At 41.5% G+C, this 26,298-nt stretch overlaps 1 protein-coding gene across 2 annotated transcripts in view; it reads right to left on the reverse strand.

Annotated features, from left to right (window-relative positions):
* AP3B1 (adaptor related protein complex 3 subunit beta 1) overlaps nucleotides 1-25,830 on the reverse strand; it is a 163,113-nt gene extending 137,283 nt beyond the window's left edge. Inside the window, exons 1-3 of one of the 2 annotated variants that reach the window (XM_054178198.1) lie at nucleotides 25,615-25,830; nucleotides 7,447-7,522; nucleotides 1,306-1,380 (exon numbers count right to left, since the gene is read on the reverse strand). In XM_054178198.1, coding sequence (XP_054034173.1) covers nucleotides 1,306-1,380; nucleotides 7,447-7,522; nucleotides 25,615-25,745 — 282 coding nt within the window. In that variant the 5' untranslated portion in view covers nucleotides 25,746-25,830. Of the gene's footprint in view, nucleotides 1-1,305; nucleotides 1,381-7,446; nucleotides 7,523-10,960; nucleotides 11,073-25,614 lie in introns of those variants that run through there. The other variant, XM_054178197.1, reaches the window with a different exon arrangement.
* Between the last annotated feature and the right edge of the window lie 468 nt (nucleotides 25,831-26,298).

Here is a 26,298-nt window from a genome sequence, read left to right on the forward strand (position 1 = left end):
AAGTAACTAATATCATAGCATGCTCACTCTGCTTTCCTTAAACAGATGCTTGTTGGTCACAATGCTGTCTAGAGCTTATTTTTGTCCAAACCTTATTTTTCAAGTAAACTGTAACTGACACCCCTGTATTGGAGGTGATAATGTACACATAATACCAGTAGCAAGTAGTAACCTCTGGTTGCACAACTTTCTAATGCAGATGCTACTTTAGATTCCCCTGAGCCACCCAGTAAGTTTGCAGATTTAAACATATCACAGTTGAATGCAATCTCCGTTTTTCAAACTTCCTGAAAATCCGAACTTTCACTAATCTTCAATGGATTTTTTCCCTCTTTCTTGATTTATGAGGAAAATAAAGATGGAAGCAAGCTACATTGAGTCTCTAACACCTGATTTGGGGCAACAACAGACATATATCCAGCTGAAATAAAATGGATGGTAAACAGCCCGAAAGAAAATTTGTTTCTGATATTGTTTTTATCTGTGGAAATCCTGAAAACAGTTACTAAATGTTTCTTAACTTAAAAAAAAAAACCAAAAAAACCCACACACAACAATTCAGTGGAAGCTCAATACATTTAGTCAAGAAACTTCCTAAAAAAATTAATTTCAGTCACAGATGATTCTAACTCTAGTTCTTCATCAGCTCATTTGTAGGAAGCTTAAATTGTTCTTCTCATAGAATGGTCTGGGTTGGAAGTGACCTCCAAAAGTCATCTAGTCCAACTCCCCCTGCAGTAAGCAGGGACATCCCCAAGTAGATCAGGTTACCCAGAGCCTTGTTGAGCCTCACCTTGAATATCTCTGGGTATGGAGCCCCAACCACCTCCCTGTCTGCCCCTTCATATACTCTTTTCATTATTTTGAACACAAAATAAATGAGTAAAGGCATATTCCCAAGATGTGTGTATGAATTTGCTTTGAAAAGTCTCCCTGTTTTGCAAAATGTAAAAGTAATGCCAAGATTTGAGATTATACTGCATGTTAGCAAGAATTTCTCCAAAAGATTCTTAGATTCTCTCAACTATAGTACTTTTTCTCAATTACCACCATACAATTCCACAAACTTTCTCTAATTGATCCATTTTTTACATGGAAATAGTTACTATTCCTCCCTCTAAATCACCCAGTAAGTTTCTTTTACTTACATGTTAAAGTACTACCATAATGTAATCACTGCAACTAAACCCTGAGAAATTCTATTTTAAAAGTACTAGAGATTTTATGCTGAAGTCAGATACAATTAGATAAAACTTTAGTAAATAGATCTTCCATAACAGTATGCTTAATGAGCCATAGAAATACCTCAATATTTTTGCTGGCAACATTCTTCACAACAGCAGGAAACAGCTCAGAAGCATTTCTTCCCTTGGCAATCATCTGGGAAAAAAAAAGGCAATTCTTAATAATGTTATAATATCATTCATGAGAGTGGTTCATTGGGGTTTTATTCAGGATTTTTGGGTGTTTGCTTTCAGGTTGTTTCATTTTGGTGTGAGCATGTGCGGGTTTGTTCACTGAATTTCCCGGTGTTGTTGCTTTGATTTGGGCGGGGGTTTTTTGTTTTTAAAAAAGAGATAGGTATTTATTCCAGACGTGTATTTCAAATTCCATTTCTGTGAGTACTAGGTGGTTACAAGTTGGAAGACTGGAATGAATGAACTGAACTTTATCATATCAGACTGCAAGCTATTTCTAATGCTTTAAAAATTACTTAAAACAAAGATCTTGATAATCTGAAAATCTTCATGGAATTACCTTTTGGGAGCTGCTATAAAATAAAAAGCCACCCAAAGCATGTATAACTTCTAATGGATTTAAGTTCTGGAACAATCTTGGTGTGTGACAGAACAACTAGGGGGGGAAGGGGCATGGGGGAGGGTGTGTGTGCGAGGAAAAGCAAGCAAAAAAGCAACAAAAAACCCCAAACAAACCACGCAAAAAAACCCCAAAACCCAAATGCAGACAATGCACTTTAAAAACAAGGCAAGGTTGTTTCCATAGCAAGTTAAACATGAAAGGTCTTTAATTGTTTAGACAGAGTAAGAAAACAAAGTAAAAGCAAGATCAGTCAGCTCACTGTGATTTGTACAGAAAAAAGTTTGTACAGAAGAAAGTTTTCATATCCAGTCTCAGAGCAATCTTGAGCTAGGGCACGTACCAAAGAAAAATATTGTCTCAATAAAGAGCACAAACAACAATAGTACAGTTCAGCTTCAGCCCTTGTATCAACCTTTTAAGGAGGAAGTTGTATGACACCAAGGAGATTAGAAGAAACAAAATACTTCAGTATAGACTACAGCTGCACAACTCAGTTTTTGAGATCCACATCCAGAAGACTGTTTACCAGTACTTTATACCAAGCTGCAGGCTCTACAATTTCATAAGCATGTTAAACCACTGCTTTATACAGACTCACGGCACCACCAGCTATGGTCAAGGGCAGGACTGAGCCAAACATCAAGCTAATGAGAATGGGCAAGAGATCACTAAAACCAAGCAAATATGCAGGGATTCAACCCAGGTACATGAGTTTTGCAACTGCAGCTGCTGCTGCTCATAATTGTCTCACATTCCTACTGTTACTCTGCATTATATAGCTGGCTAAACTTCATACTCCTAACTCTCAGATCTGATAAATTGATAAAATGTATTAAAAGGAAGAACTAGGACCTCATTTTAAAAACTGAAACCCAGGCAATACCTTGACAAACTGCATATTCAGATAAGGTTAGAATAAAGCTGTTTGAAGAAGTTAGCTGAAATTTAAACTATTACTGGGTGAGCCTTTCAAAAGGCTTTAAGAGAAGCTGTATAGCATGACATTTCAATTTAACCAGCTTAACATCTTAAACAATGCATTAAAGCACAGGAAGTGACAAACTAAGAATTGAGCACATTGTATCAGTTTCAAATAATTTTAACTAAATCTAAATGAAAGCACTGCTGTCAGGACTAGGGGCTGACTCTTTGTAATAAATGTCAGATTGACAATGGCCAGGGTCAAATAAAAGATGCAGTGCAGAGAAGTATCACAGAATAAAATATTATCAATCATCTTACCTTGATACGACAGAAGTCACACTATGCAAAAATAGGGCCGATCCTTAGACTTCTTGATAGGCTTGTAACAGTATGACTCTATGCATTACTTGCATTATTTAACCAATCAACCATAATAGCTCCAGTGTACCATGTAAATATGTATTTAGGGTCTTTTAAAAGAGTGTATTTTGATTCATTAAGTCATAATGATTAGCGTAAATCCTCCGTAGCCCATGGATCATTAACCTGAAAGAACATAATGGTCCCTTCCAAGACTAAGGTCTATCATGCAACTTTTGTTGCGGTGCCTAGACATTCTCAGTTGTGTTTTCTTATATACCTGGAGTTCCTGCACAAGCATAAACGTCCATTCCAGAATAAGGGCCATGTAATGTCAGGGTGCACTATGTTTTTTTTCCCTCCCCATGAGACACACATGGATTAAATTCTTTGTGAGAAATCAGACATAAGAATTCATTTCCTAAATTTATGCTCTGAAATCTTTGGGTCAAAATTCTCCAGAGAAGTTCAGACAGGTTTCAAAACCCAGTAGCAAGTGTATCTCAGCTGCTGCAATATCAGGGTATGTTTTAGAAGAAGTATCAGCTATTGAAGTATCAGCATCTGATTTCATGCATACAGTAGAACAGACCTTGTTCAGTACACACTTCAATTTCATTTATAAGCCTACAGTGTTGCTTGTAATCTTCAGAAATTGCAATTATTTTATGGCATGCACATAAGGAATAAACAGAGAAAAAAAACAAAGACTGGAGAAAGAGAGAATCAAGGGGGGGCACAAAAGAGAGACATCATTGACCATTAAAGTCACACATACATACTTTAGCAGAAGGCAAGCTAAAGACAGCTTCATTTAAGGGATGGAGTGGAAAAACAAGAGTGGACTACTCATACGGATGAAATTATATTGTTAAAAGTCACTATCTGTAAAATGGATTTGTTTTTATCTGTAATTAATCTCCTTTTCCCAAGAAGAGAGTTCTCAAAACACCTTAAAGGAAAAAAAAAAAGGCAGCAAAAGGAGCCACAAGAAACATTCTCTTTCCATCACACCTGTATGGACAAAAGAAGGTTCAGCCTATTGAAGTCTATTAAAAGGAGCGAGAAAACTACTGTAATACAGAGCATTTTCCTCTTCCTAAAATTAGTGAAAATATAGCATTCCATTGAGACATGTTAAAAATATTCTGATAATAGAGTTCCTTTTTCCTCTAATAGTAAGAATAGAGGAAGTCTTTGATCTCTGGAAAACACATCTCATCCCTGAGAACTCTTTAAATGTAAGTGCATGACTGGTAACAAGTAACTAGCCTTTCACACAACTGTAGAGGTTGGAAGAGACCTTTGAGATATGACATCCAAATTCTCACCTAGAGCTCACAATCCCTCCACTACTGCTAAGCTAATACCACTAAACAATGTCCCTTAGCACCACATCCATGTGTCTTTTAAATACCTACAGGGATGGTGACTCCACCACTTCCCTGGGAAGCTCATTACAAGGCCTGATAAACCTTTCTGTGAAGAAATTTTTCCTGATGTCTAACCTGAACCTCCCTTGGTACAAATTGAGGCCTTTTCCTCTTGTACTGTCACTTGTTGCATGTGAGAAGAGACCAATCCCCACCTTGGCCAGCCTCTTTGAGATAGTTGTAGAGGATGATGAGGTCTCCCTTCAGCCTCCTTTTTTGAAAGCTGAACAACCTCAGCTCCCTCAGCCATTCCTCACAAGACTCAAGTTCAAGGCTTTCACTGGCTTAGCTGCTTTTCTTCAGATGTGCTCCAGCACCTCAATGTCCTTCTTGTGATGAGGTGCCCAAAGCTGAATACAGTATTCCAGGTGTAGCCTCACCAGTGCCACATCAAGAATATTATCACCCCTGCTAAAAGGCCTTATGCTAATTGTGCAAGGTCCCAGTCTTGGCCTGTGAAACTCATGGTTTGAGCTTGTTAGGTGACCTGAAGGTTGGTACCAGGCATCTGTTACAAAACACCATTTAAAGAAAGGATAACAGCAAATACCCTGAAAATATGGAAGAGACTGAAAACAAAGGATCCAGTAGTGTTTAAACAACTCTCCTACAGTCAAGTAATGGTCAGCCTTACAAGTCAGAAGACGGTTTCTGCTTTAAAGAAAGAAGAAGTTGAGCAAAGAAAAACTATCCAAAACCAGAAGTTGCCTGCTGCCTTCTGGGAAAGCATAGCTTTTGCAGCACTGCATAGTGCTAAGTACAGGGAAAGAAATCAAAAACTGAGAGCCTACAGAAGGACAAAATCCTGGAACTGGGAAACAACGGAATACAAGAAATCACGTGCTTGGCCTCAGTTCTGCTTTCCCTCACTGAAGAGCTCCTGAGCCTGATTACCTCAGCTTAAGACCATCAAGGACTACAGCTGTCAGTGCTAACTACATGACTCCAGTTTCATGGCTTTATTGTGGTGGGTTTACTCAGCCAGACTAACTCAGTTTGAAGCAAATGAAAGCTGCATTTACAAGCAAAATCTACACTCTACAATGGAATGCAATGAATATGTACAAAATATACAATATCTACAATATTATACATATAGTTAAAATTAGCAAATAACACAGGAAACCGCGCCCCAGTCCAGAAGACCAGGGGCCACTCCACTGCCTCCCCCAAACCTCACATTACACCCCACACCCCCACCCCCATCTTGTACCAGAGGAAAAGAGGAGCTGAGAGAAAGGAGTGTTAGTTCTTATCTGAAGGTCAGCCAGAAGCGCTGTTATGAACAGCCAAGAAGAGAAAAGGAATGGGAATGGAATTGAAATGTGAAGAGTTATGATACAGCTGCTCTTATCCCAGACATTTTGTCCAATGAATTTGTTCAGAATAATCTTTGTTTTCCTTTTAACACCCAATAGTGATGTATTTATATTTTTATACCTTTCTGCTTGAAATATGCAGCTAAATTTTAAAGGCATCACCTAAAATTGCCACACTTTATATACTTTCAGGAAAAGCAGTTCTTCGCAAGTATTTCTTTAATATGTAGCAGAAGCAGGTATTTCTAATGAGTGCATTTGCTCATAGCACACTCATTTATGGCAGCACTGTTTTTTAGGAAAGTGGAAATTTAAAAAAAAAAATTACAAAAATTTAATAATCAAGCTATCAAAGCCTTGGTTTGAAGCTTAAAGCTGGTGTCATAGCTTCTGTTTCCCTATATACACACACACACTCAGCTTCAACAGTTTCCAAATACACATAAAAATATGGCAACCTATTTGAACAGGAAAACCAAAGGAACAACAGGCATCTTTCCATCAATCTTTCCCACAACAACAGCCAGAAGAAAGATCTCTTCTAAGGGAGAGAGAAGAATATAAGTTGCCACAGGTTGAAATCATGGCACTTCTAAGACCTATGATTTCTTGCAGCATCATCTCTGTATGCTAGACTCTCACTGTGTTGGACAAAAAGAGCCAAAAAACTGTTCACACACACAAAAAAAGATATTCAAAATGTTATGAATTAGTAGTTGATAGGTTACCCAGAAACCTGATGTCTCTTGCAGGACTACAATCGAGGGCAAGAGAAGATGACAATGAACTTGACTAAAATCTTCATCACTAAAGCTTAATGAAGAGAGAAATTACTAGCTGTAGAGTAAGAAAAAAGAACATCATCACGTGATACAACCTGTATCTGATTTCAGGACATGCTTGGATGAGGATTATCCTGTGTAAAACACAAGCAAAATAAAAAGGCACATCCAGAGGAGCCTGAACGAACAATGAAAGAAAGGCAGAAGTCCCCCCCCATAAAGTAGCAAAGTGGACACTGAACAGCTTTCCACAGCACATTCTTCTAATACTTTTAAGACGTAAAGGGACTTTCTCAACTTTGTGATGTTTAATTTCTAGAGTTTAAAGACACAATGGTGTTAAAATCCATTTAATTGCCTCTATGAATACACAGTTCATCTAAAATACTTAGTCAAACATAAAGGCAAACCATTCCATTAAAAAGTCTTTATATAATATTAAAAAAGGAAAAAGAGTAAACAATTTGTCATTTTACTTATGCAAATTTGTTGTTTCCCTTCTGCTAAATTAGGACAGCAATTGAAGCTTCTCTGAAGGAATCACTCCCTGTTTAAGACTTTGCCTCCCCACCAAAACCAGTTATTTGCAGGCATATTGACACTGTTATGCGAGTATCTAAAAAACCACATGACTGCATAATTTAACACAGCAATTTCTGCACAAAAATCTAAATAGCTTTTAAACACCACTTAAGACAATCAAACACCGACTTGGTACAGGATCTGTAAAGTGAAAACAGTGTTCAGATTCAAGAAATAAAAATAGTTTAAAAAAAACATGGAAATAATTTTAAGAAAATCACATACCCCAACAATCCTTTTCATAGCATCCAGTTTCGCAGAATCTTTACTGCTTTCCAACATTTGCTTTAGGTCTTCATTTCTATGGCAAAAACACAGTAGAGCATCAATTCAAAAAAGGGAAAAATAAAATCAGAATACCATTTTTATATTCTTGCTTCAATTTAGCTGCATAAGGTGAAACACTGCTCCTTCTTGATCACTTTGAAATTGTATTTGTTAACATGATGGCCCAGCATAATGGAGTATTTAGTAACTGAATCTATCAGCTTCCAGTAGTAATGCAAGACCATGCAACTTTAAGTTACCCAGGCCATGGCTGGAAGGCTGAAGTCTTGAGGTAAGAGAAGAGCTCTGTTTCAGCCAACAACAGACTTGCTTCTCCATTTTCCCCACAGTGAATGCTACGATATAATAGTCTGAGGCTGACATTTGTGTTAAAATATACTATCAGCTTGTGTAAATGACTGAAAAGCCCAATAGCAGACTCCAGTACAGCCTGAATTTCAATGAGACCCATAACCTTGCATTTTCACCTGCCTTTATGGACTCTTGTGGTGGGTTGAAATTACCCCCAAAATAAAATTGCCAGACTAGCTCAGTGGAAGCAAATGAAGCTGTATTTACAAGCAAAATTGCAACCTAGAAATATGAAATGCAACGTCTGTACAAAGTATACAGTATTTACATATATATATACACGTTTTATAAACAACACAAGAACCCCTCTGGACAAAACCAGGGGGTGACCAACAGCTTCCTCCTCTTCCTCCCCTTTCCCACTGTACATGGGACAAGAGAAAAAAGGAGAAAAGCAGAGAGCAGCTTATTAGTAACTTGGCCACAATGAAGAATGAAGCCAAGGTCAGCAACAGCTAAGCAAAAGCCAGCCTGCATCTGCTAGAGTGAAGAAACTGAAAAAAGTTAGTTTATACAACTTTGTTAATTTTCAGACCAATGAGATTATTTAGACCTTATCATTCTTTTCCCTTTTACATCCAATGTTAATTTATTTACATTCTACTGTTTTTCTACTCAAGATCTATGGAAAATTTTCCTAGGCACAGCCTAAAACTATCACAATTATAAACTGCTCTCCCATGTCCTCAGGATTAAAAGGCTCAGGTCTGTAGTACATCTGTTCTACAGGCCATAAGATTTAGATAGCCTGATGATTACACACAGGTAGAATCCAAGCACTTTTTACACCTGAAATGAAATTCTCACACAAAATAAGGGCATTCTTTTGCTGATACAGCTTCTCATTAGTTGTCACTAATAATAAACCTCACTCTGCTCAGCATTTTAGATGCAAAGAGTTTAACTCACAGCTTAACTGCACTTACAGATTGTTAATGAAGTTTACAAAGCGTACACCCTAGAAGAAACTATCTTTTGTAATACCTAGATTGCCTGGCTACTAAAAACAGAATCAAATGATGGCTCAAGAAAAGAAACCTCCAATATTACAAAGAGTTTTCCAATTTTACAAACATGAAAGCTTTCACATACTGAAAAACAATAGAAATACACTGTGGTAGATTGACCTTGGTTTATATCAAGATGCTCTTTCCCTCCTCTCCTCTGCAGAATGGGGTAGGGAAAAGAAAGTAAGATGGAAAAATCTCATAGGACAACATAAAGGCAAGAGCAAAAGCCATGGAAAAGGAAAACAAAATATTTCTTCTCTACTTCAAATCAGCAGGCAATGTCCTGTCACTTCCTGGGAAGTAAGTCTTCAGTACATATAGCAGCTGCTCCAGAAAACAAACATCTTAACAACAAATACACCCAATTCCTCCTCCTTCATTTTTGTTTTTACTGTGGAGCAGACATCATGCATTCTGTAATATCCCTTCAGTTGGTATGGGGCAACCTCTTCTCCCAACACTGCCTTCAGAATTTTCTTTGGGGGAGGAAAAAAGAGGTTTAAGCCATAACCAAAAATAGCTGTGAGACAAAAAGTTACTATTATGTTCCTCATAAATCTTTAAATAGCATTTTCCTACTTGCAAGGGATAGAGTCAATCTAGTAGAGAAGATTTTCTTCTGACTTCCAGACCGAGTACCATGTCTGTCCTCTGCCTCTTGATAAGAAATCTGTATTGCCCATACACTTCAGTGTAATCCACAAATGTAAGAACCACAACTAAGTAGGGGAAAAAAATACACATCACACCACACACCCAAGACTTTTTCCTAATAAGCCAGAAGAAAAACATACAAAATTCAGGATGCAGACATCTGTTTGCAACTTCAAATCGAAGCCTAAATGTGTTGTTTTTTTTCAAAACCATGTGTTTCATTAAATACAGGAGTAGCCTAATACAGGTGTCCTCTTGTAAATACTGGCTTCACTTGACAGTGTAATATTTAAGTATTATCTTTAAAAGAAAAGGTGGAGTTGATTTCCATGCCTTTTCCAGCAAAAAACATCACTGGAACTCTCTACATGCATGACACGCAGAAGTTTTCAGTGGTTTTAGCTCCTCCTGGAACTAAAGAGAAAAATATGGACAGTCTTATACTGCTATGTTTATTTAACTGCTTAGTTCAGTCCTTTAAATTATAGTTTTTACTCAACTTTGTTCTGTAGTTTTGCATACTGTTGAGATCAGTTTATTATGTCTATAGTTTGCCACACTCTCCACAGGAAGTACTTGACATCCACTGTACATGTAACAACATCCCAAGCAGGCAAATCTGTGAAAAAAATCACTAATGCTGTGACTTCACAGGCCTCTTCCAGTTGCCCTCCTCTCAGCTTCCTAGGAACAAAGCACACCACCCACCATGCTAAGCTCTCTGGTTTTCTGATTTCATGCCAGTCATACTGGCATTCACCTCTACATCTTCACATGCCTTTCAGCTACTCCATAGTTTTCCCCAGCTCTATATCCTTAGTTTTGATAATAGAAATCAAATATTTATTGTTAGGGTTGTACTTAAAATACTTCAAACAATTTGCTTTCTTTACCTTTTAATCTCTTTTCGAGTGAGAAAGTAGAAAATGTGTAATGACAACAACTTGATCAATTAGCAAAAAGAGAGGACGTTACACAGCACAAGATTTGAGTAACATGCTGCCCAGAAGTTGGGGATGACAAAAGCAGATAGTAATCACAGGATGAGTAAGTGTAATAAATGCAAAAAGGTGAAATCAAAGCATGCAGACAAGTATTCAATGATGACATGTACTGCTGATGGCTTACAGAAAGTACTGTATAATTTTTCAAATTAAAACAAGTAAGTCACAAACCAAAGAAATTAAGCTGTGAACACCTGCTACAGTCAGCCTTGCTTTCCTAAGTGAAAAGCAGCAAAGGGGCTGAAAGAAAATTAGAAAAACCCCACATGTTCATGATGAATCCACTTGGAAATTAATTGCTACATGAGTTTATGGTGGATTGGGTGGGGTTTTTTCTTTTGGTTTGTGGGATTTTTTTGGGTTGGTTGGGGATTTTTTTTTACTCTTTTCTAGCAAATTATAATCCAGAATTAATAAGTATTAGATACTTACAGAGTAAAATATTGTTCTATACATTCATATGGATCAGCAGCAGCAGCAAGCCTTTCTTCTTCTACAGTTAGATATGGTTTCAGCGTAACTTCAAAGTCTCGCCCTTTTAGAGCTGATTTAACAGTGCAAGACATCTCAATTATTTTATCCAGCATTGTAGACTTTTGCTCCATTTTTCAGTATGGTATTTAAGAAAAAAAAAAAATTAAAATCACTGCACTCAGCCAAGCTTGCCTGCCCAGACTGAAGTCTACACAACGAAAGGAAACCTTATTAAGTAACAGGATACCCACCCCCTTGCTGCTTTACCTTCTAGAAACAAATATTCTACACAGATTTCAAAGGTCATTTCCTTCCTAAAACAATTCTTATCAGCAGCCCCAATGAACAATGGGAAAGGCAAATGCATTTCAGTCTTTCATTATATAGTTTGTTGTACAGTTCAAAAAAATTTTCATCTTCTAAGCATTAAGAAGATTAAAGGGAACTTCAATCCTTAAGCAAAAACTCTCAAAACAGAAAGCATAAGTGTAAGCCTCACACTCTGTTCATACTCATTAGTTATTCTTAAGTGACAGTTTTTCCAGTACACAATGTTAGACAAATAATTTCTTTATCTGTTAAGTCCACCTGGCAAGATCTCAGGAAAATGCAAGCAACCATCCAGCTGCATTAATACCTTTGCCTCTCACCGCTAAGTTTCAGTAATTATAGCCTTACAGAGTTAAGCACATAATACAGATGACTGAAATCAAAGCTTTATTACTTCAACAGCAAAACCAGGTTTCATGAAGCATAATCTGATAGTTCCTGAATAATATGAAGCTATATGAAGCATGACAGTAATGGTCCCAACAGCAGCAGGTGAGAAAAACCCCAGCCTTTGTAAGAGTAAACACACATTGTCTCTGAGCCCATTTTCCTTAACAGTGAAAAGAGATGAAAGGACTTTGAGAGGTAATCACTTGTTGGGATGTTGATCAAGAGGAAAATAATTACAGAATCACAAGATGGTAGGGGTTTGAGAAACTCAAATGTCCATTCACAGTAGGTGGGAAAATGGCCTGGCCACCTGGGAGGAACATAGAAACATTGCCAGATTATGTAGGGTTAGAATAGAGTAAACCAGGTTGGAAGAGACCTTCAAGACCATCAAATCCACCTATCAGCCAACACCATCTAATAACTAAATCATGCAACCAAGCACCCTATCAAGGTTGCAACAAGGAAAGCTAAAGTCTTCTTGAAAGTGAAGCTCTCGGGATATGCGAGACAACAAAAAATGCTTCTTCAAGTACAACACCAGGAAAAGGAACAACAGGCAAAATGCAGGCCTGCTGCCGAATAAGGTGGAAGCCCTGGTGACAGAGGACACAGAGAAGGTGGAATTACCAAATGCCTTCTTTGTCTTCAGTCTTTACTGGTAAGTCCAGGCATCCCAGTCCCAGGAGGTAAGAGAAAGTCTGGAGGAAGCAAAACTCTCTCTTAATCAAGGAGGACAGCATCAGAGATCACCCAGATGGTGCAACTGTATTAGTGGACAAGGGAAGACCAACAGATGTCACCTATCTGGACTTCTGTAAAGCCTTTGACACAGTCCCCTGCAACATCCTTCTCTTTAAACTGGAGAGATATGGATTTGAGGGTGGACTGTTCCATAGATAAGGAATGGCTCAATAGCTTGATGTCCAGATGGAGACAGGTGTGACAAATGCTGTCCCTCAAGAGCTGGTACTGACACCAGTACTGTTCAGTATTTGCATCAATGATATAGATGGTGAGATTGAGTGCACTCTCAGCAAGTTTGCAGATGATACCAAACATAGTGGTGCAGTTCATAACACTGAAGATGGGATGCCATCCAGAGGAACCTGGATAGGTTGGAAAGGTGGGCTGAGACAAAGTGCAAAGTCTTGCACCTAGTTTAGGGCAATCCTTGATATCACATTACAGGCTGGTGGGATGATGAAATTGAGAGCAGCTCTGCAGAAAAGGACTTGGCAGTACTGCTGGATAAGAAGCTAGACATGAGCCAACATTGTGCCCTTGCAACCCAGAAGGCCAATCACATCCTGGGCTGCATCAAAAGAAACAAGGCCAGCAGGTCAAGAGGTGACTCTGCCACTTTGATCTGGTGAGAACTCACCTGGAGTACTATGTCCAGCTGTTGGGGCCCCCATTAAAAACAGTCATGGAGGGCCACAAAGATATCAGAGGGCTGGAGCACCTCTCCTACAAGGACAAGCTGAAAGAATTGGGGTTGTTCAGCCTGGGGAGAAGGCTCTGGGGAGACCTTAGAGTATATTTCAATATCTAAACGGGACCTACAGGAAAGCTGGGGAAGAGCTTCTGAGAACGGCTTATAGCAATAGGACGAGAGGCAATGGTCTGAAATTGGAGCAGGGTAAACTTAGGTTAGACATAATGAAGAAGTTCTTTGCAATGAGAGTGGTAAAATACTGGAACAAGTTGCCCAGGGATGCGGTTGAGGCTTCGTCCCTGGAGAAGTTCATGTTCAGACTTAATGTGGCCCTGGGCAGAGTGATTCAGTTGGAGGTCTCACTGCAGAGGAGTTGGATAAGATGACCTTTGAGGGTCCCTTCCAACCCAATGAAATCTGTGATTCTGTGATGCAAGCTGGACACCCACACATCCATGGGCTCTGAAGGAATGCACTCACAAGTTCTGAGGGGGCTGTCTGATGTTACTGCTATGCCACTCTCCATCACTTTTGAAAGGTCACAGACAGAGAGGTGCCTGAGGACTACAGGAAAGCCTGCACCGTTCCAGTTTTCAAAAAGGGCGAGAATAACCCAGAAAACTACAGGCTAGTCTGCCCACCTCCATCCCTGGAAAGCTGATGGAAGAGCTCATTCCTATGTGGTGCAAAAGAAAATTATCAGGAGTAGTCAGCATAGACTCACAAAGGGGAAATCATCCTTGACCAATCCGAGAGCCTTCTCTGATGATATGACCAGCTGGGTAAATACATGCTCAAATTCTTCATTGATGACCTGGTTTAAGGGACAGAGTGTACTCTCAGCAAGTTTGCTGATGGCAAAAGAAATCAGAGAAGGCTGGACAGGCTGGAGACGGGTGGAGCGGAACCTCATGAAGTTCAACAAGGGCAAGTGTAGAACCCTGCACCTGGGGAGGAATAACTCCATGCACCAGTATGGGGATGATCTCTGGAAAGTAGTTCTGCAGAGAAGGACCTGGGAGTCCCAGTGGACAAGTTCACCATGAACTAGTAATGTATCACAGTATCACCAACGTTGGAAGAGACCTCAAAGATAACATTGAGTCCAACCTGTCACCAAAGACCTCATGACTACACCATGGCAGCAAGTGCCACACCCAATCCTCTCTTGAACACCTCCAGCAATGGTGACTCCACCACCTCCCTGGGCAGCACATTCCAATGATGAATGACTCTCTCTGTGAAGAACTTCTTCCTCACCTCGAGCATAAACCTCCCCTGACACAGCTTGAGACTGTGTCCCCTGGTTCTGGGGCTGGTTGCCTGGGAGAAGAGACCAACCCCTTCCTGGCTACAACCACCTTTCAGGTAGTTGTAGAGGGCAATGAGGTCACCCCTGAGCCTCCTCTTCTCCAGGCTAAACAATCCCAGCTCCCTCAGCCTCTCCTCACAGGGCTTGCGCTCAAGGCCTCTCCCCAGCCTTGTTGCCCTTCTCTGGACACATTCAAGTGTCTCGATGTCCTTCCTAAACTGAGGGGCCCAGAACTGGACACAGTACTCAAGGTGTGGCCTAACCAATGCAGAGTACAGGGGCACAATGACCTCCCTGCTCCTGCTGGCCACACTATTCCTAATGCAGGCCAGGATGCCATTGGCCCTCTTGGCCACCTGGGCACACCGCTGGCTCATGTTTAGGTGGCTGTCAATCAGCACCCCCAGGTCCCTCTGTTTGGCAGCTCTCCAGCCACTCTGACCCCAGCCTGTAGCTCTGCATGGGGTTGCCATGGCCCAAGTGCAGCACCCGGCACTTGGACTTGTTAAATGCCATCCCATTGGACTCTGCTCATCTGTCCAGTCGGTCAAGGTCCCTTTGCAGAGCCCTTCTGCCCTCTAACTGAACAACATCTGCTCCCAACTTGGTGTCATCTGCAAATTTGCTGATGACTGTCTCAATCCCCTCATCCAGATCATCAATGAAGATATTAAAGATGGGGCCCAACACTGATCCCTGGGTGATGCCACTGGTGACTGGCTGCCAGCTGGATGTGGCACCATTCACCACCACTCTCTGGGCTCAGCCCTCCAGCCAGTTCCTAACCCAGCACAGAGTGCTGCTGTCCAAGCCACGAGCTGACAGCTTAGCCAGCAGTTTGCTGTGGGGGACGGTGTCAAAGGCCTTGCTGAAATCCAGGTAGACCACATCCACAGGCCTCCCCACGTCCACCAGGCAGTCACCTGATCATAGAAGGAGATCAGGTTGGTCAGGCAGGACCTGCCCTTCCTGAATCCATGTTGGCTGGACTCTTGGCCAACGCGGCCAACAATATTCTGTAGGGCATTAAGGTGCATTAAGAAGAGTGTAGCCAGCAGGTTGAGGGAGGATCTCCTTCCCCTCTGCTCTGCCCTGGTGAGGTCACACCAGTGGGTTTTTTGTTTGTTTTTTTCAATTCTGGGCTCCCCAGTTCGAGATGTACAGAAAACTACCATAGAAAGTCCAAAGGAGGGCTAAAGGGATGGTTATGGGACTGGAGCATCTCTCCCATGTGGGGGAGGCGGAGAGACCTGGGGCACTTTAGCCTGGAGAAGAGGGGATCTTATCAATGCAGGTCCCTTCCAATCCCTACTACTCATTCTCAGATTCTGTAGAAGGAACCTCTGAAGGTCATTTAGTCCTATTCTATGTCTAACATTTTTCTGTGTTTTCATATTTTATGACTGTAGCCTTTAAGATAGATACTACTTTTATGTCTCTGCCTCAAAGCACTGCTTTCTTCATATGACAGGACCTATGATAGGTCTACCAGTCAGTATTAATCTTATAGATGTTGTTGTAAGGAAGTAAACAAAAGAATTTCTCCAGTTCTCATTCTCTTTCATGATCCCTCTACACCCCTGCCATTAAAAAGAATAAAACCCAAATCTGAAAAAATACCTACCTCAATGCCCAAAAATAAGGGATGAAAACTAACTCAGAGCTTGACAGTCAAAAGTACATACCACCAAACTACCTTAAGAGACTGGAGTCCTAAGCTAGAAAGAACCCTAACCATTACACTCCATGATGACTACAGCAAACAGCAACTAAAGAACAACTGTGAATATGCCATACTCTTGTTACCACACATGTCACTAAAAGGGCATCTTGCTCATATTAGGACTAGGATTTCAGATTCTGTTGAGCAACATTACCCACTTTTATGAGGGGGGAAAGGAGGACGGGCCTAATGATACACTGCTGAAGTTTAAGCCAGCTATCAGTGATGGATCTGGGCATCTCAGTTACTTTGTCTTCTCATGGGAACAACAGTAAACCTTTAAAAACACTGAAATACTAACCCATAATCTGCGGCATATTATTTGCCACTGTGCCTACATCTTCCAAACAACTGTTGTTAAGAGAACACTTTAACCTGGTAAGACACACATTTGTTGTATCTTACTCTTTTTAGCAACCATAAGATGAAACCCATGTATTGTCAGCATTTGCTACACTTCTAATGTACCCACTTAATGAAAAAAGCCACCCACAAATCACAAGGCTTTCTTAGTAAAAAGCCTAAGTTTCCTAAGTATCAAAAATGTAACTGAAGCCCAGCTGTCAAGGCAACAGTAATTCTTAGCTACAAAACCTTACTCCATGAAGTTTATCAGCCTGCTGTTTTATGGAACAGAATTTAATTATGATTCCTTATGCCATCTATGTGTCCCAAAACCTGTGCACAATTTTAATCACCTCTAAGAAAGGGGAATTTTAAGCAAATTAATTAATGGTGATACAGTGGTTCTTTGTATATGAGGAAAGTATTGTGCTACTGCAAAATAGAGATGTACAGAACGGCAAACAAATGTACTGCAGGGGAAAAAGCAACCTTTATCAGTTTTGATATTGTGGAATCACCTGCTATAGAACAAGCACAAATGTGACAGAAGTCCCATTCAAGAAGTTTTAATACTGCATTTCTTGCTTTAAGTTCTCTATCCACTGCATACTTTCAGTTACACAGTATCAACAGCACTGTATAGAAGACTTTATTCTGGACGACATACTTTTAGCCACAACATGGCATAATAAGATTTATCTTTTTTGCCTGCAGCATAGAAGTGTTCCAACATGAAGTTTGAAATCCTGGGAATGTTGTAAGGTTTGAGGCAGAAAATTCATGTTTACTGAGCAGTGCATCCTTTGGTCTGAGGTAGTCTGGGGTACTTGGTCTGGTACCCGAGTAGTAGTGAAGTCCTACGGAAGGTCCTGTGTTCCAATGATTTTTTTAATACTTTTTTTTAAAGTTAAAAAAATTAAAATAAAACCAACTTTTTACTGGCACTGCAAACCCTTTAAAATAAATGGGTTTACCCTAGCTCAGGCAACACTTCAAGAGGAATTCAAAATTTCTTTTGGAGCCACACAACACAGAAGCTAAAATGACAGCAAACGCACACTGCAATTTCAGTTTATGTTGATGCTGCTGTGGGGTTTTCCTCCAGCAGGAAATTAAATACAAGTTTCACTGTGTTCCATTCTATACCACAAACTATTTGAATGACATCTTGTGGTGCTATTCAGTATTGCCATCCCCTTCTCTTGTAACATTACGTGTATCTGGTGCCAATTCACAACACCAACACAGAACTCAACTGTTACTTCAAGGGAGACTCAGATAATTTTGCAAGGAGTGTAGCTGTACTGTGGTTTAAAGAGAAAGAGTAGTCTACTTCCTTTCCAATCTGAAAAACAAATGTAGTACTCAAAAAACAAACTTGGCAGTTTTAAAGGATAGACATCACAGAGGTGAGGAAAACCATAACTACAGTATCCTGTGAAGCTGAGAGCCACAAGGAAGAACAAGACCAGTTATAGTCCTGACTAGGAACATCATTTAACTCATTTCATGATTGCTCAGGTACAGTCTCATCATCTCAGTGAGAAAATATATAGGAAAGTATAAACTTACAACTGAATAAAGCATCTTCACAGATCCTTGCAGTGAAACTACAGAACCTACAGAAACTGTAGTGAAACTGCAGAATGCTCAAGAAAATCAGTGCATAAACACCTGCCACTAATGCAGATCTGTAAACATTTCAAAAGCTCTAACTGCATGGCAGTGAGCATGAGAAAGCTGCCTGAAACCCTTTCTAGAGAGGAATGTCATTTAATCTAAGATTATCTGTAGAGTAGTTATAGACATTACTTCACCAGCAACAAGAAAGGTTCTCTGAAAGTACAAATTGTGGATATGACCTCTTCTGAAATTGCCCACACCTCTGATGCTGAAGAAAAGCTTCTACAACACAAAAGTCTTCCTTGGGTGCAGAGACCAGTCTAAATCAGAAAAAGTTTCTATTCTATTCTAATGCAGTGCTGCCATTTACATGGTTTTGTAAATTTACAGCTTGTCTCCAGGCCAGTGACCAGAATTTGCAGGTATCTGCAGATCACCTTGCAGCATTGACAGTTGTGTAAGGATTATAGGAGTGAGAAGCACCAGCTTTCATTAAAATAGTACGAAGAGGCTTAGTAAAGTTATCATCACAAAGGTGGTGCTGTCACCACCAGAACAAACAACAGCGTTAATATATTTACATATGTCCACAACATTTCAGAAACACTAGAGGATTACAAATGCTGCCCATCCTCTAGCAGGATGTCACAGAAATATATTAATAGCAAGAGGAGGGGCAAGGACAACCTCCACTCCTTGGTGGACACGGAAGGGAACATAGTAACAAAAGATGAGGAAAATGGCAACTTAACACCTTCTTTGCGTCAAATTTTAATAGCAGGACAGAATGTCTTCTAGACAGATGGCCTCCAGAGCTGGCAGATGGAGCCAGGGAGCAGTACAGTTCCCCTGTAGTCCAGGAGGAAGTAAGTATAGATCTCCTCAGCTGCTTGGATCCCCACAAGTCCATGGGACCAAATGGGATCCATCCTAGGGTGCTGAGAGAGCTGGCAGATGAGCTGGCCAAGCCACTCTCCATCATTTTTCAGCAGTCCTGGCTCACTGGAGAGGTCCCAGAAGACTGGAAGCTGGCCAACATGGTGCCCATCCACAAGAAGGGCCATTTGGATGAGCCAGGGAATTCCAGGCCTGTCAGCCTGACCTCAGTGCCAGGCAAGATTATGGAACAGGTCATCTTGAGTGCAATCACACAGCACTTACAGGATGGCCAAGGGATCAGGTCCAGCCAGCATGGATTTAGGAAGGGCAGGTCCTGCCTGACCAAACTGATCTCCTTCTATGATCAGGTGACCCACCTGGGGGATGTGGGGCAGGCTGTGGATGTAGTATGCCTGGACCTCAGCAAGGCCTTTGACACCATCCCCCACAGCAAACTCCTGGCCAAGCCGTCAGCCTGTGGCTTGGATGGGAGCACACTGCAATGGGTTAGGAACTGGCTGGAGGGCCAAGCCCAGAGGGTTGTGGCGAATGGTGCCACATCCAGCTGGCAGCCAGTCACTAGTGGTGTGACCCAGGGATCAGTGCTGGGCTCCATGCTCTTTAACAACTTTATTGATGACCTGGATGAGGACATTGAGTCCAGCATCAGTAAATTTGCAGATGACACCAAGCTAGGGGCAGGAATTGATCTGCTGGAGGGTAGAGAGGCTCTGCAGAGGGACCTCGACAGGCTGGGCAGATGGGCAGAGTCCAACGGCATGAGATTTGACACATCCAAGTGCCGGGTTCTGCACATTGGCCACAACAACCCCATGCAGTGCTACAGGCTGGGGTCAGAGTGGCTGGAGAGCAGCCAGGCAGAGAGGGACCTGGGGGTACTGGTCGATGGTAGGCTGAACATGAGCCTGCAGTGTGCCCAGGCAGCCAGGAGGGCCAATGGCATCCTGGCCTGCATCAGGAACAGTGTGGCCAGCAAGAGCAGGGAGGTCATTGTGCCCCTGTACTCAGCACTGGTTAGGCCACACCTTGAGTACTGTGTCCAGTTCTGGGCCCCTCAGTTTAAGAAAGATGTTGACTTGCTGGAACGTGTCCCGAGAAGGGCAACAAAGTTGGTGAGGGGTTTGGAACACAAGCCCTACGAGGAGAGGCTGAGGGAGCTGGGGTTGCTTAGCCTGGAGAAGAGGAGACTCAGGGGTGACCTTATTGCTCTCTACAACTACCTGAAGGGAAGTTGCAGACAGGTGGGGGTTGGTATCTTCTCCCAGGCAACCAGAACAAGAGGACACAGTCTCAAGCTGCACCAGGGGAGGTTTAGGTTGGATGTTAGGAGGAAGTTCTACTCAGAGAGAGTGATTGCCCATTGGAATGTGCTGCCCAGGGAGGTGGTGGAGTCACCATCATTGGATGTGTTCAAGAGGAGACTTGATAAGGTGCTTGGTTGCATGGTTTAGTTGATTAGGTGGTGTTGGATGATAGGTTGGACACAATGATCTTGAAAGTCTCTTCCAACCTGGTTTATTCGATTCTAAATATTTATATAGAAAACCAAAAGAGCTCTGGTTTTCTCCAAATAAGAAAACTATTGCAGGGTGGTATAGCCAAGGATACTCTTCAGAAAAGCAGAATTTCTTCCTAGTGTCATCCCTATGACAGTGTTACAGAAATGTATTTTTAATGCCAGTCAGGATGCAGACCATAGCAATCACCTACAGCAAATATACAACAATGTAAGAAATACACAGAGACTACAGCAAAGATCTTCAACCACAGAACTCGCCTGACGAAAACAAAAAAGCCTCAAAAAGTGTTTAATGACTACAGGGAATCACAGCAAGTCCACTGTTTGCATCCTCCTAAGTGCCCAGTGTATAGAAATAATATATTCACCACATCACTTCCCACAAGATCTGACCAATTCCAGCTGTAGAAGCACTCTACAGTAGTAGGCCCTCATTCATACGCTGCATTTAGCTCCTGTCCTGCTACTGATGACAGGGTTCAGATTTTGTCTTGTAGAGTCATCAGTTCATCCAAACCATTCATCTTTGCTGGCTTGTACACCCTATTGAAACTGGCATATCACCATATTAGTGGGCACAGTGCCATTGTAACAGATGGGGAAAGAAAGTTGTGCCAATGAGCCAGCAAATGCATCAAGTCTGAATATTAGGGCTGGAGTCTCCTAAAAGAATTTCACAAATGGTAGTCTATGTACAAGCTTTCCATGACTGGCTGAACAGGATGTGCCAGGGCAAAACTAGATCAATTCAAGACTCCGAGAATATCTCTGGCAGCTGTTGAAAGTAAGTTTTTAGCTCTGATGAATTTCGAAAAGTCTTTTGCACAGAGAATTGGGGAATGAGTATCTTAATGAAATCACCACCTTAGATCAGCTCTCTGCAAGACAGACTTGCAAATCTCAGCAAAAAAAAAAAAATAGGTTTGCAGCCCTGCCGAGTTTCCTGATGAATAGTTCAACAGAATGCATAAGCCAGATCTGCAGGAAAAAAAGTCTAATAAATTACAAATGTATTTTGCTTGGCAGGAATACAGTTTAAAGATGCAAATCAGTAAAGTTGAAAGTGTGTGTTGTAAATTTTACCATCTGCTTCAATACTGTACTTATAAATTGATAGCTACTGATGTTACTCATGTGATTCATCTGCAAGATTCTGCACTTAGATATAGCAACAGCTAGTTCTACTGGTGACACTGTATAGATCATTGTTATATTTTAATATTACATGCAGGTAAACTTTGTTTAAAATTCAATTAATATAGATTAAAGTCCTCTGTCAACCTGCAATTAACTGTAGGCAGCAATAACTGCACCCTAATGTATGCAATTAAGATGGATTTTGTGTTGCTAATTATCTCTCCAGCTTTTCTTAAATGTTGGAAGGTAGACTTTCCATCCTCCTATACAGGGCAAGAGTACACCATGTAACAAAGAAAACACTCTGTTAACTTAGGCAATATGCAGATTATTCCAAGAGTCTTACAAGTAGTTTTTTTATGGACTCCATCACTTTAGACCATGAAGAAATACAATGAGGTCCACAGGACAGATTGAGCTTCTCCATAACATTTATATGATCTCTTGAATCTTTACAATTTTTTGCTGAAAACATCTGTAAGGACAAAGACTTGCCTGCAGACCATCTCCATTATTCTGGTGGTACACAAGCTGACTCTTTCAAATATGTGGAGCATGTGAATGGCATACATATGGAACAGAGGGACAAGAGCTAAGGGACACAAACTCAAACACATGAGGCTCCATGTAGATAGAAGGTAAAAACTCTTCAAGGACAGCAGACACCTAGCATGGGCTGCCCAGAGAGGCTATGGAGTGTCTCCGGAAGCATTCAAAACCCACCTAGTTGTGTTCATGGGTGATTTATTTCACATGATCCTACTCTAGCACAGGGCTTGGAAGAGCTGATCTACAGAGGTCCCTTCCAAGCCCTGCCATTCTGTGACCTACACCTGGAATATAACCAGTTCACAGTCATTAACAGTTTTATGTCAGACTACCTACCACACAACATCAATAAATTGCTAAAATGTAACTATACAAGTTGTATAAAGGAATGCTATATAGGTCTGCTCATGTGACAAGTGTAGAAGAGGGAAAGAGGAAGGGGGAAGAACAGGCATCTCCAGCCATGCAGTGGAGCCCATTCCACACAACAAAGTTTAGACTGACTCATCTCAGGTACCTAAGATCTTTTAAATTATGCAGTGATTGAAATATTTAACAGAATGAACGCAAAGGCCATATATACCAAATATATGTTATATTTGCTTCTTCAGTCAGAATAGAAAAAGCTACCCCAATTTGACTATTTGTTGTGAAGTCTCCTATTCAAGAACAGCTTTATCATAGAATCAGTAAGGTTGGAAAAGACCTCAAAGATCATCAAGTCCAACCTGTGATCCAACACCTCATGACTTCATGTTCATGTTGTAGTTAATAAAAATTTATATAATAAGGGTTTAGAAAAACATCCTTCTTTCCTCACTTCTTTTGTCCTGAACATCTAGACAGTTATTGGCTAGAAGCAGAATAAAGTTGTATTTTTACAATTTTACTTTCCTTCTTTTCACTCATTGGATACTCTATATTAACTAGTAAGAAACATGATTTACACATGGTGTGTACAACCCACTGCACCTTCTTTATATTAATGTAACTGATTATTTCAATGACTATTTCATCTTCCTTGATTTTTCCAATAGTTAAACTTTTCACTGACTCAAGTTTAAGATGACACCATGGCAGGAGTTTTGAGGCAATGAGGTATTTTCAGTAGAATTTCAACCAAACAACAACACTAAACATGTTGAGAAAATGCTACATACGTTAACTGGAAATTCTATTTGCAATTGAAAGTTAATGAATAAATCACAGAATTGCTACAGTTAAAAAAAGGCATCTTCAGCAGGAGAATAAGACAATAGGCTTTTGTCATCAAGGGATGCTCAGAAACACTTTAAGATAAATACTTCAGCTGAGTATTTCTACTGAAATGCTAAAACCAGAACAGGATAAATAACTCATACTAGAGCAACTTGAGACTTCACATTTAAGTCTACTTCTACTCATTTGTGCCTTTGTGCACAACCTGTCATGGGCCATTCTGTAGAAAAAAATGCTGAAAGACTGAAGACAATCTGTACTAATAAACAATTTGTTTATTTCAGAAGCATTTTGGCTTACTTCCTCTTCATTACAAACAGGAAAAGAGATGACACTAAAAAAAGAGAAACTGGGATTTTTTTGGGCAGCTACTACCCGTGTGGACTATATGACATACGCACTACACGCCTGATAAATGACTACAGCATCTTCCAAGCAAACTGCAATTCAGTTTGTCTTTCTTACAATAATCCTCACTTGCAGTGCAGTGGCTTTTTCATATTACAAAAACTTCATAACTGTCCCTGAAGAGTGTCTCTTCCTCAGCTTACACACAGGTTTGAATTATGGACAACTTCCTATTTTAACATGAAACTGTCAGCTACAAAATAGCATAGAGATAAATGCCTGCTTTCCTCTCAAGCCCTTCCTTTAGAGGATGGATACTCTCTCCATTCCTCTAAGTGTAAGAGCAAGCCTGGAGGAGCAATTTATTAGTAAGTTATGCATACATATCACAAGCTATTCTGGTCCCTCCATCCTGAAAGGCAATTATATACATACATGTGTACAAAACACCTCAAGACTCCAGACCTATATTTCTCCCTGATCACTGGGCAGCCTCAGGTAGAATTTGGCACTTCAACTTCTGCATCTGACAAAACAGATGGCTACACTTCATCTACAAAACAGTTTGAAGTCTAGGATTAAATGAGTTACTTAGAGTTATTATGACTGTTATGACCAATGAGCAGGGTACACACTTCAGTGGAAAAGCAGCAGCAAGACAATGGTTAAGAAATAAAGTGCACAGTGTTTTCTGTAGGAGGGAACAAGAAAAGAAGGGTACAAACAATATAAATCACAACACATACATCAGAAAAGGGACATCCACTGCTGAAGTAGTGAACATTTTAACTGGAATAGATTTAAAAAGCAAAGTATTTAGTGGACTACCAGGGGAAGAGGAATGTGGCTTGTCTAGCAAACTGAAGAGGCCTATCAGATGCAGTCTTACAGAGCTATGCATTAGAGTGACAGTGGCTTTACACTGTGATATACTTTGGTGGCACAAAACAAATGCATCAGTCAAGGTTTCTAGAGATAAATGTTCTCTTTGCAGAGAACAATAAAACTGAATATGTGATGGATTTTCTAATGTACATCAGACCTTAGTTTATGGTGCTATTTATTGGTTGCTCTCAGAATGAATTTCAAATTTTTTGCAGGACATAATTTCAGTTTACCAAACCTCTTGATCATTCCATTTAGACACACTGTTTGTCTCTCAGTTCACTTTTCCTCTCAGAAGCTTTAGGCTTTTTATGCCAGTGTACTTCGGCTGCGTTATTTTCTCCCCTATTTCCTCATTTTGACTTCTGACCGAGATGCAACAGTGTTTACACACACTCCAAGCTGGCCACCTTGCCATGAACTGCAACTTCCACAAATACTTGTAAACACTTTTTTTTTTTTAAACACATTTGGAGGTAAAATCAAAGTAACGCCAGTGTGATTAGCTAACAGAAAAAGAGGCAAAATAATACGCATGTTTTCAAACAGACCAATGAAAAAAACTTTAGCTATTCTCCATTCGTTATGAACACGTTAAAAGAAAGCAAAATAACTTTTCCCTGGAGTCATGAGAGAGTGAAAGCGAGCAACCGCTTCCTTGCCACGGCCTCCCGGAGCTGCCTAGCCCCACGAGAAGCCCTGAGGCCGCATTCCTCACCTCGCAGTCCAGCTCCCGCGCCTGAGGGCAGGGTCCGTCAGCCCAGGGCCGCCCTAATGCCCACAGAATCGCTTACTAATGACCCGACAACAATCCCAACCAGAGCCCGTCCAGACCCCAAGACCCGACCGGAGCCGACGCACCCCGCCACCGCCCGGCCCTACCCGGCCCCCTTACTTCTTGGCGTCACTGCTGAAGAGCCCGAAGGCCGCGGGAGCCGAAGGGGTCGTAGTGGGCGCTGCCTCCTGGCCCAGCTCGGGCGCCACCTCTGCCCCCTGCTCGCTGTAGCTGAGCCCACTGCCGGACATATCGCCGCTTTCGCTGCTCACTCCGCCAAACTTACCGGCGCGGCACACCCCAGCCCTCCGCCCGGAAGTGGAGCACACGCGCCAGCACGGCCGAGCGGGCAGATCACGTGGCGGGAGGCGGGGCCGCCTGGCTGGGGCCACGCCGCTGTAGCTGGGGCGGCGTGGCCTGGGCGGCAGCAGCGCCCGCAGGTGGGCCGGGAGCGCTGCTTTTGGTGTCTCATCCCTGGGGTCGCAGTTCAGCGGGCTCAGCCGCCTAGTCGCAGGGCACGGTGAATCGCGGCTCCCGCAGGAGCGGAGAGCCGCCTCGGGACCGTTGCTCGTGGCAGCTTCGCCTCATACTGACCTAGTTCTCCCTCCCGTCTGGCGACACTGCAGGCCCTGAGGCCGGGCGAGCGGGGACCACGGGGTGCAGCTTCGCGTGACATTCTTCCGGAGCTGCTCCGGGGAAAGCTGTGGCTCCGTGTCCCCAGCCAGCCGCTCCGGCTCCTGGCTTGCCGTGAGGTAAAGATACCCAGGCTGCTTGGGAGGCAGGTTTTGTTTTCCAGGCTTGACC

This window comes from Dryobates pubescens, chromosome Z, assembly GCF_014839835.1.
Source record: "Dryobates pubescens isolate bDryPub1 chromosome Z, bDryPub1.pri, whole genome shotgun sequence".
NCBI lineage: Eukaryota > Metazoa > Chordata > Aves > Piciformes > Picidae > Dryobates > Dryobates pubescens.